Below are 19,630 nucleotides of genomic sequence, written 5' to 3'. Positions count from 1 at the left end.
TCAAAACTAGGACAAAGTGGGGGTTTTGAAACCAACCTCTTCCGAACACTTGTAAGAGAGTGGAAGTTAGGTATTATATTAGGTAGTATAAGAATCATATTTTTATAAGTGAATTAATGTAATGCAAGATTAAGTGGGACATAAGAAATTCTTTAGTCCTTATAGGTAGAATGGTTATTAATTTTGTCATTATTAGGATTGATCTTACAAATGTAATACAACTATTTAATAGAATCCAAAGTTCAAGTAGGACAACCAAAACCCTTACTTATGGTTATGTTACTTTTTGTGTATTCTCACCCAAACACTAGTACAAACCTAGACTAACTTTACTTTTCTCAAATCAAGCAATATAGTTACATCTTTATCCACCGACAATTGTATAAAGTATGCCATAAGATGGTGGCAAGCCTATAATTTCCTTAATAGGCGGTATAATAGCATTACAATCCCCTGGAGCAACCATTATCCATATACTTGGCTATCGAAAATTTTCCAAGAAAGACCATCGATGTTTCCTACTTCCTAACTAGTGATGGTGGTGGGGAGGGTTTGGGACAGGTTTTAAAAAGCCCATCTCTATCCCCACCCTACAACCCCACCTTGGGGGTTCCACTTTTCCCCTACTTTGCTCCATATTTGTGATTGGGTTGATTTTTCAACTTTATGTGCATTAAAAAAACATATTTATTAAAAGAACTTCTAAAGTACTAAAAAATATTTCTTTTTTTAATCTATTACTATTTTAAACAATAAAAATATTAATTAAAAATAAATATAATATATATTTATGTGAGAATAAGTTTTCATGAGGCAAAAAAAAAAAAAAACACCTATTCCCTCCACGACCTCCACAACCTCATACAAAGATAGTAGGGTTTACCCGTTCCGTTTTGCAAGAAAAATATATATTACCTATCCGTGTTTAACTGGGCGGGGAGGGTTACGCAGCCAACTCCCCAGTGCGGGGATTAGAGCCTCCGAAAATGCTCTCACAGGAGTCTCCTAACATCGATGACCGTGCATGAAAACCCTACGCGGACATTTATCTATCGTTTATTGGATTTCCGCTCAGCCAATTTGCTAATAAAATTTCCTTTTCTCGACGGTGGCAACGCTCTCCCACTCTTCGCCCTTCTCTATCCCCACTGTTTCACTTTGAGCCATAAGTACCCGCCAAAAAGCCGCTAATCAAATTTTCCTCACTTCCCTCCTACTCGCTGTCTTCAATTCCTTCTTTTCCCTCTCTTCCCTCTCTTTCGAGTATCGACTATCCCCTTCTCGTTATTTTCCACCCCTCTCTCCCTCTCTTCTTGGTACAGGTTCAGGATCTGATCTTCCTGTGGTTTTATCTTTCTGGGCTGTTCTGGTTCCGTGCAGCAAGTGACTTTCGGAGGCATCGTTGACTTTCCTGTGGTTTTATCTTTCTGTGCTGTTGAGGTTCCCTCTCCTCACGTCCTTCTCCAATGTGATGCTTTATAAAGTCTGGAAAATTGGCTGAATCGGTGTGTTTGGCTGGGGGTCAGCGGCTTGCAGTAAGTACATTTCCAGTGTCGGTCGGCCCCATGAACGATCGGGTTCAGGAGATGGAAATTTCACATGCCAATGAGATGCCCTCATCTGATGTGTGCGATTTGGAAAGTGAGGATCGGTTGCCGAAGAAACCGAAGGTTAATAATGGTGAGGACTTGAGGCGGGTTGCGGAGATAATCATGGTTTTATCTGCTATGGGGAAGATTCGGGCCGGCAGGAACCCGAGCGCTGCGGAGAAAGGACTCATGGTTGAGGCAAGAGAGAAGCTGGCGGAGATGTGCGAGTCTTTGCCACCCAAAGACATTCTATCCACAGACGCTGTTAGGATTGTTATGGAAGATCTTGGGCTTCACAAGATCAAGGAGCCGTGGGCAATGGAGATTCGCCCCCCCAAACTTTCCATTTCACAGAGGTTCTCTCTATCAAAAGGAAAGGTTATAGTTATTCTCCGTTTTGTCTTTCAAATCCCCTCAGTATCAGTAGTACACATAAATTGTATCTATGTATTCATTGTCTTGAAACTGCATGATTAAATTATGATTTATATAAATGCGTATTCTTGACGCAAGTCTAATATTTTTGATTACTCTGTGAGGCTTTTTGGCTTCGGTTTTCTTTAAGCTTCTTATCTGTACCGATTTATAATCTTGTATATCGTAATAGTCATGAGATTCTTATCTTCCTATGGACCTGGGAAGATCTTGATTATATTTTATCTTCTCAATCTAATAAACATTTTCCTTTAAACTGTTTTCCTGCAAATTAGTTTCTTTCAGGGCTGCTAAACCGATCAAGTCCTACCTCAACTCGGTGGTACTGTCTACCTAAACAAAACCTGGACAATTGTAAAGTCATGCTTCGTGTACCTGGAACTGTTACCATACTGTTTTGAGTTATGAATTTGGTGACCAGAGTTAAACCATACATTTCTTTGGGAGATTCTTCATCTGCATTCAATCTTTCTCGAGGACAAACCTTTTGATACATTTTGTCTTACAGATTAGGTTATTTTTCCTCTTGGTACAATGGAAACATTGATCATATTGTAGTATATTTTTATCAAGAGTTCAAAAAGTCTATGAGTGATCCTACTTTATTTGAGTATAATTCTTATCTGATACTTCTTCTCTTTTCTTTTCTTTAGATGGAAAAAGCACTGAAGTTTGCATCACAAGCCTCATATACATCAAGAATGCATACTATGACCCTTGGGGCTAACACTGATGGCCAGGGTACACAGAATCATCCAGGTGGATCCCATTGGTTCCCTTTGGACAAACCAAATCCAGCTCCTTTATCTGCTGGAAACTTCCAGACTACCTCTCCTATGGTCCCTGTGTCTGCATTCAACCCACCCGCTGTCAGTAGTGAAGTGCAAGCACAGCCTGCTATTATCCTGATGAATCCACCATCTAGTAACTCAGCAGCAAATGATTCCCATTCATTTGTTTTGCCTCAAACAGAACCAGCGCATTTCATATTGGAGCAGCCATATAATGGCCCTTCTTATTTATTTCAAGTTCGAGGTTGGACATCTTATGACTTATTTATTAGTTTTTTGGTTGTTTTGTTTATTTTTCAAAGAGCTAGATTGATGCCAGAATGTTGTTTTTTTTACTATTTTTATAGGGTTTTGTGCTATTGCTTTTTCTCTCCAAGAAAGTAGTTTCCATATGTTCTATTTGCCAATACCATGTGTTTTTGTTGTTGCAGAGAAGGCATAATTTATGCCTACACGTTTCACAGATAACAGCAACTATCCCATAGATATTACCTTGTTTCCATCTGTTTTCCTATGTCTGAATTCTATGATGAATATTTGGGATACAAGATGGTTAGGCACTGTCAAATACTTTACTACATGTCTATCATTTTTTTTCTTCTACTTTCATTTAAGTACTTCCAGTTGTCCTTGATGACTTTCTCTGTCTTCTTTTCACGTGTTAGAAATGATATTCCTTTTTCTAATTGAATTCTGAGATATTTATTTTTTCTGATGAAAATTATTTTGATCCAGGGGTGCCAATTTTTACGGCTGCTCCTTGAATAAATGACTTATGCGATAAGTCTATTACTCGTCATTTTGAAAAAAAAATTACCTTTTGGTGGTTCAACTTATTAGTATATTCATAGGAACATTTGGCTGTTCACTCCTCTTACCAACTCATGCTCTTACCCTCGGACAAGAGCTCAGGCATTATCTCACCCTTTTTAAGTCACTTGGAAAGTTACCTTTTTGGCAGTAAAAAAACCAATTAATGCTGTGGCACAAAGAAGGTTGCTATACAAGAAATAAACATTTTAATGGACATCTATCTGGTCATAAATGTTGATGTTTACTGTGGACTTATTGAAACTATGTAGTACCATTACTCCTTTGGCTCTTGATTAAGGGATAATAAGTTGGTTCATTTGATCAGTTGAGGATAATAAGTTGGTTCATTTGATCAGTTGCAAAATCAGCCGGATGATATACTTGAAAAGTTAAAGATTTCTCTGCTGTTAGAATGGGTTGATTAATAATACAACAAGCTACTTCAGTTCCTTAAGTCTGAAACTTGATTTGTTATGACTTCCAATATCTTCAGGATCCAGCAAAAGCTCTAGCACTGCCTTGGACATTTTTCCTGTCTATTATTTTTTTGCAATGGAGCTTAAGGGAAGCTAAGTAGAACTTCACATAACAATAATAGTTTGTTTTATGACCTAATTATTTTTTTTTGAAAAAGTTCTATGACCTAATTATGCTTTATCCTTTGAGGGGAAGACATCTTGAATTTGATTATATTTTCTTTTAAGAGTATATTTTAGAATATTCTCCCTTTGTCAAATCTTGGGCATTCTTTGTAAGTGTTATTTTATGTTGTTATACTAATGAAGCCTGGTAAAGCTTATTAATGTGACCAATAATTTTTTTTTTTAATTTGACCAAACTTGAAGTGTATAAGAATTTTATTTTGTTTTTATATGAATTTAGGGATTATGTTTTATGACTCTTGTCTTTCTATTAGCTGAACTGCACAGAACAATCTCAACTGATCATACATTGTCTTTACACAGCAAATACTTCTGTTGATGACATTCAAGAGAATTAACATAGAAAAACTATTGGAATATAGTTGATAGGCAAAGGTGAAATATGAATCACTCAATCTTTATCTTCTAAACTCTAGCCAATTTCTGGTTAACAAGTTCAAAGAGAAGAACTTTTGATTTGTGTCTTATATCTAGCACTAGCTACTTCATGTGACTCTAAGAAATTATTCTCAGCAAAAGGAGAGAGAAACATAGTTGCTCTAGCAACTAAGAGAAAACTTTTATCAATCTTCAAAGCTAATTAATGGTTGCAGAAAATATCCTTATTTATAGACCCTAAAACCATATAACCTTGCCAAAATAGGATACATCACTATAATAGAATTTTCCTTGGATTAAACTTCCCACTTACAATTAAATCATGACTTCTTAATTGAAAGCACTTTCTTGGAAAGAATTCCGCAAAATAACTTAGATGGACACTACTAATAGGCTTACTAACTTTAAAAGGTTCCTAAATCAACTAGTAATAAAGTGAACTTACTAACCAAACACTATCCTTGAAGAAAACTCTCCTATTTTTTTTATCCAACAATTCTCCTATTTGGGAGTGTAGTCAAACTATGCAACTATTAAAAGTGGAAACGTGTTGACTTTCTAGATAGAACTACTAAAGCAAAGTACTTTTCTGAAATAGTAACTTCCCCAAATGTAAACAGCTGTATTTCAGGTAAAACTGGTTAAAGATACCAGAATTTGATTTCTCAACAGGAAACAAGCATAGGAGCAAGCAGCGCTCAAAGAATGCAACTGTGGCAGTCCTAAGGGCTTCTTATTTGAGTTTTGTTAAATTTAGTAACTTTGAAAAAGGAAGTCACATGCTGTGGCTGCAATCTCTTGAGAAAAAAATTGAAGTGGCAGAAAAAACAAAGGCAACAACTTGCTGAAAAAAACTGAAATATTCTGGTTGTACTCATGTAAAACAAACTAGTGCATGAAGAGATTTTATTTGAAATTCTTGAAACCCTAATTTAGGGTTTCACATCAGATATCAACTAACTCCAGCCAAAGAAGGAAGAATCAAAGGCTGGTAAAGAGGAGTTTTTGAATCCATGAGAGCAATTTAATAAGCTGAAGTTTGAAGACAGCAAACATGACATTCTCCAAAATGAAAAACTTGGTATTTTTTATGTGCATGATAACCAGAAAACTAAGCTTTATATCTCATGCAAACATAAGGGAGACTTACAGCAACCACCACCCATGGAATAAAAAAAAAAGAGAATTTTATTTTAAGTACTTATCTGGTTGAGGAAGATGCCAACCTCCTTGTAGCTGCCATGTTGCCTTTAGGACAGCAGTAATAAGAATTTGAGCAGTGCTAAAATAGGCCTTAAAACCCCTGCTCTTATACTATGTTAGATTCCTGGGCTTAAACAATATCACTCATAGTTTAGGTGAGTGTGGTGGAAGAGAGAAAGATAGAAGAACAACCAGAGTTCTTGAGAGAGAAGAAGAGAAGAAGAGAAGTTAGGGTGAGAGAGAGTAAAGATGCACAAGGAGAAGATGCTCCCTTGAATTAGCTCGAGCCCTTCTCTTCCTCTTTATTTATATTGAGTGAAAAATATTACATATGACAAAAATTCCCTTGTTCAAATAAGGGTAAAATAAAAGACTCCTAAATAAAGAGAAAGAGCAAGCTAACAGAAGTTAATATAAATACAGTTTTATCTTTAACAGTCTTCTTCTTTCTTTTTCTTCTTGAAATATTTTGGATGTCTTTCTTCTTCGACAATTGAGCCATGCACTACATCACATATAAGAAATTCATTTATTTTATATGAATCCAAGGATTATGTTTTATGATTCTGTCTTTCTCTAAGCTCAGCTGCACAGAACAATCTCAACTGACCGTACATTGTCTTTACTCAGCAAGCACTGCTGGTGATAACCTGCAAGAGAATACTCCAACATCTTCCTCCCAGTTGCCTTCTGTTGCACTACCTAAAGTTGATGTACTAAATAAAGTTGCGGATCATACTCCAACAGAATCTGAGAGATTGCAAGAACCAAACACCTTTCAAGTAGCTTCTCAAGCTGTCAGCGATCCCAACCCCAAAGCTTTTGCAGTTCAAACTGCACCCTTTCAGGGCTTAACTTTTGTGCAGCAACCCAGTTCATTTTATACTCCTCACATTGACATTGCTAGAAATGTTCAGAAAATACTGCAACCTAAGGTTCCTGATCAGCCTCAGTGGACCCCACCTTCCATAGATTACATGAATAAGCCCATGACTTGTGAATTGTGCAAACTAATAATAACTGATGTAGAGAGCCTTCTCATCTGTGATGCTTGTGAGAAAGGAGTCCACATAAAATGCCTTCAGTCGTTTAATCAAAAGGTCATTCCTAAAGGTGAATGGCATTGCTTGAAGTGTGTGGAAATTGGCAATGGACGGCCTTTGCCCCCTAAATATGGTCGTGTTAGTAGGAATGTTGCTACAACAAAGGCATCGATGGCCTCCTCTGGAGTTCAAGCTTTGCTTGATAAGAAAGTGGAAAATACTGATCAGAAGATTTTTACTCACCAGAAATTACTAGCCAATGGAAACCCTGCCTTACTAAGTTCTGCTCAGTCCGGGAGTGCAGGTAATATCCCTGGTGAACTTACTGTGGACATGAAAGCGTCTAATAGAACAGAACTGCAAGCTATCACTTCAAATATACTGAGTGTGGAAGATGGAGTTTGCACCAGGACTTGTGATGATCCTTCAAAGGAAGGAGCTGAGGAAATTTGTCCTCCTGGTGTGTTGGAAGAAAATGATAATCAAACTGCACAAATTAATGAATTAACTTCATTTGATACGAAAATGTCAATTGTTCCTCATAATCGGACTTCAAAGGTTGAAACCAGATCTTTGTCTGATTGTTTAGTGGGAATTGTCCAGGGTGCCTCTTTTCATGCTGAATCCCTTTCTAGTCCACATGACAATACCATACAGCAAGTGCAAATTGATGATGAGGTTTCTGAAAATCAAATACCCGAAGCTAGCAAGAGTATGTCTGAGTTACATAGACCAGACAGTTCACAGAATGCTACAGTGAGTAGCAGTGAAGTTGACCAAAGGGGAGAAGGGAATCATGTGTCAGAAGGGGGAAATGTTGATGGATCTGCAGACAATAGGTCTTCGATGCAGAATTTGCCTGATGTTGAGTGGGTTGGTGACATAGTCAGGGTATTTGATGGGAAGACTTACCATGTATCCTGTTCCATCAACGGGATGGTTTTTAAGCTCCAAGATTATGTTCTTTTTGCCTCAAATCATCACGATCTTTTGCCATCAAAACTGCAGGTATCTACTTTCTGTTTTGGTTTTATTGTACCTGAGGATGTCTTTGTTGTCCTCCAGGTAGTCATATTCATGTTGTTAACTGTTGTACTCATTGATGGATTGAGATGGATTCTATTGAAATAATTGTTTTTAGCCCTGTTATGGATAAAATTTTTCCAAGAAAAGAATTCACAATTTTTTCTTATATAGGGTTTATGGGAGGATGATAAAACAAAGTTGAAGTGGGCTCTTTTGAACAAATGCTACTTCCCAGACGAACTGCCAGATATTGTTGGCCGACCATGTACTCCTGAAACCAATGAGGTTTGTGGATACAATTTGTGTTTTTGTTATTGAATTTTTTACCACCTATAGATAAGTAGTGAAATGTCACTTATTTTTTATTTTCCTGGTATTTCCATTGTTAGAAGTCTGTTTATTGTTTGTAAACTTTTCCTATATATGGAGATTATGAAAATTTGAAACTAGGTTTCTTAACTTTCCTCATGTACGTGTTTTATGTAAAGTGTGTTTTATAATACCAGGCCATAAACAACTATACCTGACTTAATTTATATAAAATACATGCTATTATTTTTTGTGTTTTATAATAGCGGGCCATATACAACTATACCCAACTTAATTTATATAAAATACATGCTATTATTTTTTTTGAGAAAAAATAATAGCATGTATTTATATAAATTAAGTTGTATATGGCCTGCTATTTGGAGTTTGGTAGCTTTCTTTCCGGCTGAAATGAATCAATTTCATATTCAATTTCTTTATGCAAAAATACACAAGATTTTTTGCTTCCATGAGGGTCCCAAATGAAAAAGTAGGTTTCTCTCTCTCTATCTGTATGTTTTTTAAAAAGGGTGCATTATATTAAAAGTCAAAAGGCAGAAAATACATTAAGGAGGGGGGGGGGGGGGGGGGGGGGTCCCTTACAATGAGGGGTTGGAGGGAGATGCCCTCTTTGGATAGTGAGTCAGGAAGGCCATTTACCGATCTAGGAATGTGAGACCAAGAGGTTACAACAGAAGAGAGGTCTTGAGTTTCATGGAAGCAATGCTAAAGCTGCCAGGGAGTGGTCTTCTTGCCCAACCACCAAGAGCTGATACTCTTGGGATCCCCTTCAACGTGCAATTGGCCTCGGAAGCGATTCTTGAAGATCCACAAACCTTGATGAAGCCCTTGCAATTCAGTTCTAGTGGAGTCCGAAAATTCTAAGGGACCAACATAGGGAGCTAGAATTTGGCCCCTTGGAGTTCCTAAAGGTGCCTCCAAACCTTGAGGGTACAGGATTTTCGAGGAAGAGTTGTTGAAGTTTAAGTTAATGACTCCATCTTCCAGAGGTTGCCATACAGCAATAAAGGGAGACTGCTGAGGCTCAGAAAGGTGAGCAATAAGCTTCCACCAGTGTTGAAGGGAACCCCTGCTGATGCCATCAAACACATCCAAGGAACATAGCAAAGCACTCACTTGACGTAAGGGTGACATCAGCAGTAGATTGCCAAGACGAGGAAGTCTGTCCCTCTGATTGAGCTCCTTCCAGATCTCCCACGGGATAAAGGCTACATATGCCTTCATCATCAGATTAGCAAGAAGCAGTATTGATAACCCCGAGCCGATGGAGACAACGTCATTAAGAGTGAGAGCCATGTAGAACAAGAGGTCGAAGAGATTGAAAAAGCTATTCCACATGCTCTAAGAGTATTGGCAGTTTTGAAACAATGGTTGATGCTTTCATCCCCCAGGCCATAGAGAGGGCAAGACACGTTGGCAGCATAGTCCCTCTCCTAATAAGGTTGTCTCATGTTAAGATTTTTCCATGCACAATATTCCACAGAAAAAAAACTTCCTTAGGAGGCCACAAGAGAGATCATGCAGGGGCAGTTGGAGATGAGAGCTGAGTGTGATTCAATATCTTGGCATAACAAGAGGCCACCGAGAAACTACCATCAGTTTGTTGAATTTAGGACCCCATGATTAAAATCTCGAGCAAAGTAAGAGAGGGAGAAAAGAAGAGAAGAAGAGAGAGAACTCGGGTAAAGAAGGGACAAAGGAGAAAAGGGAGAGAGCCTTTAGGCTAAGAGAGTTTGGACGAATTTGGAGAAGGGAAGAGAGACTTCATTTCAACCCTTAAAACCAAGACCCCTATTTATACTTTTTCCATTAAATATTTAGGGAAACTTCTCAATCAATTAGGATCCTTAATTACATCAATCTAGGAAGATAAATTACATCAGTCAATTACATAAATCAAGAAAGATCACCAAATCTTCCACCTCATGTGATGATACCTCATAAAGATTCCACCTCGTGTGGGCATGGTGGGTTTGGTCCCACCTTCTAATACTCCCCCTCAAGCTGAGGGTGAGAAAACATCGTAGATGCCCAACTTGTCGCAAATGGTGGACATGATTTTACGAGTGATTGGTTTGGTGAGAATGTCTGCAACTTGTCCTTGTGAGGAGATATATTTGAGAGATAATATGCCGGTTTGGAATTTTGCTCGTATAAAGTGTCAATCTACATCAATGTGTTTTGTTCTTTCATGGAAGACCGGATTTGAGGTGATATGAATCGCCGCTTGATTATTGCAATGTAGATCTATAGGAGCTTCTTTATAGAATCCCAGTTTAGTGAGAAGGGACCTGATCCATAGAAGCTCACTAACTATGTGTACCATGGCCCTCGCAATTACATTTTGCTTCTTGCTTCTCCTTGTAACCAAGTTCCCTCCAACAATTGTACAATATCCCGAAGTAGGTTTTCTGTCATCCAGGGATCCGGCCTAGTCTTTATCTGAGAACCCTTCTATGTTGAAGTGACCATGATTCTTATAGAGAAGCCCCCTTTCCTAGATCTCTTTTCAAGTATCGCAATATTCTTTCCAGTGCTTGCTAATGAGTAAGTAGTGGTTTGTGCATGTATTGACTCACCACACTTACTGCTTATGATATATCCGGCTTTGTTATTCAGAGATAAATGAGTTTCCCTACAAGTCTTTGATATTTTCCGATATCCACATCTTCTTCCGTGCCTGTAGATAATTTTGTATTTGAAGCCATATGAGTTTTTGCTAGTCTACACCCCATCATTTCTGTCTCCTCTAGTAGATCAAGGACATACTTTCTTTGAGATAGTATAATCCCATGTTTGGACTGTAGTACTTCAATACCCAAAAAGTATTTAAGTAGTCCAAGATCTTGTCTTGAATTCTTCACATATCTTTTCCTTGGTTTTCTGAATGCTCTCGAAATCACTGTCGGTTAAGACATCGAAATGGTTCCCCTCTGTGCCTTCCTGTCAGTACGGGCAATGGGCTCCTGTCACAGGTCTCCCTACTGAGTTATGACAAAAAGAGGTTTTCACAAGCATCATCTCGGAGTTTGGTTCCATAATAGCCCTGGACCCACTTACCGAACATTGGCACCGCTTTGATGAGGCCCAAATCCTCATCAATCCTCTCCGTCCTTGTGAAAGACATTACTGTAGATGCATTATGGCGGATAATGCCCAATTTTGGATTTGTATCGACTTGGCTGATATGGAGGACTTCAGAAGTGTGATCTCGAGCACCATAGTCGAACCTCAAGATACCCCTCAGCTAGTTAGTACGTGAGAGCAGCACCCCCGGTCTCCGTCTCTCCCCAACAGGTTCGATCCCCCCTAGGCAACCATGCAAATGGCGCTGATGCTATTCCAGCTGTCCCCTCAATATCCCAACCTCCAGTTGCAATCCAACACCCCCCCCCCCCCTCGACACACACACATAATGGACTCTCCTCCTTCACCTCCGAGAAGTCCGCATCCTGTGAATTACCACTCTGACGCCGAGTCAGGGACCAGCGAGCGTGCTCCCTGTGACAGAACCCAGAATTTCTCTCCTCCACCCCTTTGCCACTTATCAACGCCGCAAGAGAGGCCAACCGAGACAACTTCTTCAGGGAGGGCCTAGTGCTCAAACTCGCTTCCCTTACAATCCAGAAACGGGGGGCTTCATCTTTTCGGAGCCGGGTGAAAGGTCTCAGAAATTTGTGGATGCTCTTCAGTCGGAGCAACATAAATATGACCTAGAAACCTAGGCCCAGATAGTGGAACTGGCCAAGGTGATGGGCACTGTCTTCACAAAACCTCTCCCGAGAGACAACCACCCATCTGAGAAGTCCAAGAAGAAGAGAAGTGATCAATGATTGTTCTTTCTTGAAATGTTCGTGGAATTGGGTCCATGCGATGCCGCACATCCATTTGTGACCTACTTGCCTCTCCCAAGGCAAACATTGCTATGCTTCAAGAGACCAAGGCGACTTCTCTACCCCTTGGCTATATTCGCAAGCTGTGGCCCCTCAAGGAGCCCGGATGGGCCTCAGTGGATGCGGTGGGATCGGTTGGTGGCATCTTACTTGTGTGGGGACACCAGTACTATCGAGGTGCTAGATCGTTGCAGTGGCACCTACTCCCTTGGAATCAAACTGAGAGACAAAGGTTTGGGGAACATTTGGTGTCTAGTAGGTGTCTACGGGCCAACCAGACACAATAAGCGACATCTCTTTGGGATGACCTCTTGATGACTTGTAAAAAATGGCCTATTCCTTTGATGCTTGTAGGTGACTTCAACGTTTCCCATTTCTGCCATGAGAAATCCCCACCTTCTCGGAGAATCACAACCTCCATGAGGCTATTTGCAAACTTTATTGGCTGCTGGGACTTGGATGAGATCGTTCTATCTGGTAAGACCTTCACCTGGTCTAATGGTGGACAGCCCCCCGTCCTATCCAAGCTTGACTGGTTCTTAGCCAATAATTACTGGCTCCAGCTATATAGCAATGTCACCGGCAAAGTTCTCAATCGAGTTGTTTCAGATCATTGGTCGATATCTAGTCTTCTGGCAAAGGATGGTCGTTGCTGGCCCAAGTAGATGGTCCTTCCCGGTAAAGCCCAAGTTGTTGAAGCCGATGCTGCGCTCTTGGGCCTTTGCAAGAAAGGCCTCTTCCTTGGCGAAGAGAGCTTCCGCCCTTGCTCAGATTGCCTCTTTAGACTCACAGGAGGAGTCTAGAGGCCTCTCTCCCTGGGAAGCGAACCAAAGATATGCCCTCTAAGGGTAATTGTAGTCCTTCACTCATAGCGATCTCGTGTACTGGAAGCAGCGTGCTCGATTTAAGTGGCTCTCAAAAGGGGATGCAATACTAAGTTCTTCCATGTTGTCGCTTCTGCTCGGAGAAGAGCCAATCGCATCACCACGCTCAATGTCAATGCTGAGACCACTTCGGATTGATCCCTTGTCTCTGATTCATTGGTGAATTTTTTTGCAGATCTATATTCTGATCGCCAGCCAGTCCGCCCTTTCTTCCAAAGGGTCCATATCTAGACTATTTCATTGGCAGCAACCAACCTCATTGAACTCCCCTTCTCTAGTCGGGAAATTGAAAAAACAACACTAGGTCTCCCTCTAGATTGTGCTCTGGGCCTGGAAGGATTTAATGGTGAATTTTACCGTCGCTGCTGGCCCCTCATCAGTGATGACATAGCCCACATGGTTCATTCCTTCTATCAGCATGGCGTTAGATATAGGAGTATCAGAGCTTCCTTTATTGCCCTCATCCCTAAAAAAGAAGGGGCATAACTCCTATTAGACTTATGGCCGATCAGTCTCACCACCAGTATCTACAAGGTGATAGCGTGCCTCCGGGCAGTCCTTCCTATTGCTATTCATCACGGCCAAAGTGTTTTTCATAAGGGAAGGAACATATTAGATTCGGCCATGGCGTGTCACGAACTCATCCACCACTTCAAGGTTGTAAAGCGCCCCCAATTCATCCTCAAGCTTGACTTCGAGAAAGCCTTTGACAGAGCTACCTGGAAGCTTTTGGACACTCTCCCGGGGAAGATGGGATTTGTGGAAAAGTGACGCTTCTGGATCCAAAGCTGCATCTCCTTTGCTAGCTACTCTGTTTTTCTCAACAGAACTGTTTGCGGGTATTTTAAGGGATCCTAAGGTATCAGACAGGGAGACCCCTTATCGCCTTTGCTTTTTAATGTGGTGGTAGAATATCTCTCTTCCTTAATTTATTCGGCCAAGAACTTGGGATGGCTTTTCCCCACGATGGACTGTGTAGCTTTTGATATTCCAATCCTTCAGTTTGCAGATGACACTATTTGTTTTGGGGTTGGTACCATGGATCAGATTAAGAAGTTGCATGCTGTTTTGGGCTTATTTGAATTAGCATCTAAATAGAGCATTAATTGGAAGAAAACCACTCTCCTAGGCTATCACATAGACTCATTTGTGCTTCTGGGCAGGGCAAACTACCTGGGGTGCGCCTTAGAAAACTTGCCAACTACTTATCTGGGACTCCCACTTTTTGACTTTCAGCCTTCGGCGACGCTTTGGTCCCCCCCTTGTTGAGAAATTTGAGAAGAGATTAGCTACTTGGAGGGGTAAACTTCTATCTACAGTGGGGCGACTCACTCTCTTCAAGTCTTGCTTGACAAAGCTGCCAAATTATCTTCTATCATTCATGCATAGTACGCCATCCATCGACACTTTCTTTGGAGATGATCAGAAGACACTTTCAGATACCATCTGGTTAGTTGGAAGGAAATATGCATGCCCCGCAATAGGGGTGGATTAGGCATGCGGTCTATGAAGGAGATGAACAAAGGCCTTATGCTCAAGTGGATCTAGAACTTCAATGTTAAGCACAACAACCTATGGAGGGATATGGTCAGGTTCTATCTTCAATTTTCGGGTGCTTGGTGGAGAGAGGGTGGCGTCACTCGTCTATTATCCACAATATGGAAATCAGTTCAAAAGCTTCTCCCAGCATTCAAAGATGTGACTTCTTTTTACACTGGAAATGGGAGGACCCTCCTCTTTTGGTCGAATGAATGGTGCAGCCCCCACTCCCTCTCAGTGGACTTCTCGGGGCTCTCCAGGGTGGCTAGAGACCTTTCATGTTCCGTGGTTGACTCTTGGAGTGACCATTCGTGGAGTCTCCCATTTTGCCTGGGACTAAATGATGAGGAAGCTGCAAATTTTTGCTCTCTCCTTTCCAGGCTCAGCATCATTACTATCCTTGAGCATGCAGTTGATAGACTGACATGGAAATCCAGTATCAATGGCTGATTCATAGTAGCTTCTGCCTATTCTCATATCAGAGAATACGACTACAACTTGCCTGAGCATAAGGCGAACTTGGTATGGAGGCTTTCAGTGCCTAGCAATATCAAAATTTTCATATGGATTGCCATCAAAGACCAGATCCTCACCTCCGACAACCTCCACAAAAGAGGCTTCACCGCTCCTCATCATACTTGTCCTCTTTGTGGTGTGTGTGACGAGACAGACCAGCATGTTCTTCTACAATGTGGGTTTTCTTGACAAGTTTGGATGAAGATCTTTTAGAAGATTGGCCTCCAAATATGGCTTCACCAGGACCACTTCGGTACTTGTCAGATGGTTATGGGAGTTCACCTTCCTAGATTGGGTAAGTTAATTCTCTTGGCATGCCTTGCGCATGTCCTATAGTGTTTATGGTTTGAGCGAAACAACCGGAGATTCAATTCAAAAACCAATACCCCGAATAATAGGGCTTCTTATTCAGTGGGCCTAATCTTTAGTTGGTTGCATACCAGAAAGGAATTTGCCTCTCTATTGGTTGTTTCCCTTTGTGAAAATTGGAGCTTGATTATTTATATGACAGGCCTTCGCAGGATTCTGCTTATAGCTACCTGGGAGCCTCCCCCAAGCGACTGCATCAAACTCAATTTTGATGGTAGTGCTTAAGCCTGTCTTGGGCTGGCAGGAGCAGGTGGTGTTTTCAGAGACAACTGTGGAGTTTCTATTCTCTCCTATGCTGGGCCGGTGGTCTCACCGATTCAAACATTACTGAAGTGAGTGCTCTTCTTTTTGGCCTTCAAATGTTGAAGGACCGTTTTCATGGTAAGCTGCTTATTGAAGGAGACTTCGAGGTTGTCATCAGCTAGTGCTCAAGAGAAAGCTCCCCCCCTTGGTGCCATTGACCTATCACTGATTGTATTGTTGACATTGTGTCCTCAATTCCTTGTAATTGGAATCTCATTTCTAGATCAACCAATTCCTTGACTGATAAATTGGCTAAATTCGGAACCTCCCAACAATCTCTCATTGTTTGGGAAGGCTTCCTCCTGTGTAATCTTGCTTGTTTGAGCTTTTGATTTAATAAAACTCAGCATCATTTAAATAAGAAGAAGACAATATCATCAACATAGACGACCAAAAACACTTTGTTACGGTCCCGGATCTGACACAAGGATTCTTTGGGAGGATCTTGGATCTGCCACGGGTTATGGGTCTTCCAGACATTACTGTAGGGATAGTAGGAAGACAAGGGGAAGACGAAGATCAATGGATGAGAGAATACGTGGGTTTTTGAGGAAAACCCTAACTTCGAGATCAAGAAGGTGATCTCAAGCCTCTTTACGCTAGATTTAACCTAATTCTTAATACTTTCATCCCCCCGTTTTCATTACTCTTACCCCTTAAATAGGGCTCACCCTGCTAGGGTTTAATGTAAAATATTACAAAAATACCCCTGTAAATAAAATATTCCAAATATACCCTTATAAATAAAATATTTCAAAAATATCCCTGTGGCCTAAACTGAAATAAAATAAAGTAAATTAAAGAAAAAACAACTAAAATAATAATGTTATTGCGTGCATAACATTACACCCCTGGAAGAACGAGCTTGTCCTCAGCTCGAAAGTAGTATCTGTATGCCAACGTCTTCACCTGTGGCCGAGTAGCATCCGTGATCGCTATGTTCGCCCGTTGGACTCCCAAAACCAGAGCTATTATTATTAATTTTTTTTCCTCACTGCATTTGCTGTAGCATACCCCAATACGGGAAGAAAACGAACAACAAGTGGAATTGTTACCTGTGCCAAACTGGTAACTGCTGATTCAACATTAACAGCTGTTGGGGGAGCTGCCCCAGCATTTGCCGCACTGGCAAAAAATAACCTATCCCTGATAACCTCATTCTTTTGACCCAGTCCATGTTCAGCCAATTGCCCCGCATACTCCACGAAAGTATCATGGCTGTAACACTGAGCATGATGTCAACAACAGTGAGGTCGCCTGCTTTGTGAAGATCCACCAATTCCAGGTTGTACCTTTGGTGAAACCTCTCGTCCTTATCAAGAACATGTGCACACCCCCACGCATCCCACCCTGAATCTAGCTGGACATGGGCCTTTACTGCCCTCAGCCTCCTGACAAGCTGAGACGGAATGTCCATCAGGAGCAGCATGCCAATACCCTCCATTGTTTAGCTTGCATCGTCCAAGCCCACTTGCTGCACAATGGCTATAACCATCCCCACTGAATTGCACTCCTTCTAGCCAGGGACACTCACTGACTCTACCACGGAAGGTGTCCTTGCAAGCTGTTAAAGTCACCATTTTATCTCGCCAACAACCCCCATTGATGCTCAAGCATTCATTGTGCTGAATATCATTACCCAAACCAACAATAGCTTCAAAAGTTTCCTCAAACCCCTCACAACTAGCCTTCATTACAGCACCTTCCTCTAACGTCCCTAGACACTGGCTATTATGAATAAGAAGTGTAGGCAGAATGGTAAAATAACCCTTGGAACTCTTACCAACTTGAGCATCGTGCGCTTTGTGCAGCACCGGATTGTCAGCAGCAGTATTTGCGTCGCCCATCCATTTTTCCATGTTTCGATTATCAAATCCAAGAGAAGTGATAACTGTATCATCACATTCCGTTGGGTCCTTTGTGTCCTTCATAGGGCACCCGATTTGAAAGTCAGTCACATTCAGTTCTGCGTGGTCATCCTCAGGATGTGGAAACTTTCAAAAATTTGCACCATGCCCAAAGAAGAGTTCCTGCAAGTGGTAGGACTGTTTTCTGCAGTGTCAAAGCAGCGCTGTACAATCCATGAATGCAGTGGATTGCGCTGGAACAATAGGGAAAACTACCATACTTCAAATACACAAGGTTATGCTGCTGGCCTAGCGATGGATCAATAAGTTTTCTGGGGTCTATTGTGGTCAGTTGAGTCCATTTCTGCACTGTCAAAGCAGCAGCACACCACAAGTTGTGGAAGAACTTGAGGGCTGCAAAACCAGCAGCTGCCTTCTGTTTCCTCCCCTGCTGTTTTGCCCTCTCCTTAAAGACACGCAGTACTTCCCCAGCATTCCTGGGTGGCAGAATCTGACTATCATGGCATGCCCAATATTTGATTCCAAACCCTTCAAAAAGCTTAAATATTTTGAAAGAAGCTCATCAAATTCATTTGAGGGGAAGACTCGCCCATACAACTTCAAATTGTCTTTGTTGGTAGTGTAGTAACTCTCATACAAATCAGGTGAAGCCTGAGGAGGAACAAACAGGACAGCTTTGAACACTACATCACCTTCAGCAATGAAGTGACTCCAAGCCATTGGCATTTCATCATCAAACTCCTTTGCAGGAGAATGGTAAAAATTGTAGGACTCTTCAGCAGTAACCTCTTGGGGATTGCGCAGCCATATGGCCCTCACATCATGCAGGACTACCAAGCCACTGTGCTCATCAACAGTGAAATAGAGCCCTCCACAAAAAAATTTTCAGCATCACATTACGCACAAGCAGAGTTGCCTCGCCGATGATCATGAGGAATTGATCAGTATCCCCACCAATCTGGGGGTCGCCGGTGGTTGCCTCAATGTTTCCATGCAACCCACTGATCCTTGCAGTTTCAAGCTCCTGGAAATAACTGTGGTTGGATAGTGTAGCATGGTTACACGCACGGTTGAGTTTGAGTTCCCCTGAAAGATCATATTCGAGTAGAAAGCTTGTTGTAGTAGCAGCAATGCCACAATGCCACACTAAATCTCATCCAATCTTTCATTTTGTTCCCGAGGAGCACTTCATCATCAGTATACCATGTAAATGTAGGACCCTCAAACTTAATTTGGGGAACACTAGGGAAAAATCCACCTTCCCATTCATCCGAAGATCCATCATCACATCTTGCATCAACATCAACAGGACAAGTATGTGGCCCTACTGCAATAACGGCCAGGAAAGACAAATCCAAACAAAGGAGTAACAGAAGAATTTTTCTAGCCTCCATTTTTTTGCACATGGAAGAGATCTCAGTAAAAATTTCACCAAGAACCAATGAATACAGCCCATTCAGCACACAATTTCCCCAAAAATAACCCAAAACTGCCACACTGCTGCTGTATTCCTTCCCCACAATCGAAGACATCCCATTCAGCACGAACAGGGCCCGAGCAGCATCCAAATCATCCACAAAACAACCAAGCCACCCGAATTTTTTTTTCAGAGGTCCCCAAATTTTTTTTCCAATGGATCCCGGCATCCACCAAAAAAATTCAGCTTGCACTGCATAACCCCAATTCAAAATTCCATCAATTGGCCATTGATTCTCTGCGTCACGACATAGAGAACCTTCGTCTCTAATTTTCGAGCAGCGTTGCTGCTGCTCAGCCCCTTTGAGCCCCATCAACGCCCTGAAAGACATGTTTTGATCTACAAATCGAGGAAGTTTCCGAAGCTTACCCCTAATTGCGATGAAGATGGTTCCTCGCTGGACTTTCGAGGCCGAGGTGGAGCGAAATTTTGTCCGACGGAGCCGACGGAGTCTCCCCCTTCTCCGGTGGTGAACAACAACCCTTGGAGGCTTCGCCGAATGGAAATTTTC

The 19,630-nt window shown here is 41.4% G+C and overlaps 1 protein-coding gene across 2 annotated transcripts in view; it reads left to right on the top strand.

Annotated features, from left to right (window-relative positions):
• Positions 1-1,084: 1,084 nt before the first annotated feature.
• Positions 1,085-19,630, top strand: part of LOC137934798 (uncharacterized) — a 62,060-nt gene continuing 43,514 nt past the window's right edge. Inside the window, exons 1-4 of one of the 2 annotated variants that reach the window (XM_068779333.1) lie at positions 1,085-1,967; positions 2,678-3,059; positions 6,502-7,922; positions 8,112-8,225. In XM_068779333.1, coding sequence (XP_068635434.1) covers positions 1,566-1,967; positions 2,678-3,059; positions 6,502-7,922; positions 8,112-8,225 — 2,319 coding nt within the window. In that variant the 5' untranslated portion in view covers positions 1,085-1,565. Of the gene's footprint in view, positions 1,968-2,518; positions 2,538-2,677; positions 3,060-6,501; positions 7,923-8,111; positions 8,226-19,630 lie in introns of those variants that run through there. The other variant, XM_068779342.1, reaches the window with a different exon arrangement.

The sequence above is a fragment of the Aristolochia californica genome, unplaced genomic scaffold, assembly GCF_029961685.1.
Source record: "Aristolochia californica isolate CCGP_79_NKW_82.1479 unplaced genomic scaffold, dmAriCali1.0.hap1 SCAF_10, whole genome shotgun sequence".
NCBI classification, from domain to species: Eukaryota; Viridiplantae; Streptophyta; class Magnoliopsida; order Piperales; family Aristolochiaceae; genus Aristolochia; species Aristolochia californica.
This window is presented reverse-complemented; position numbering and strand designations above follow the sequence as displayed.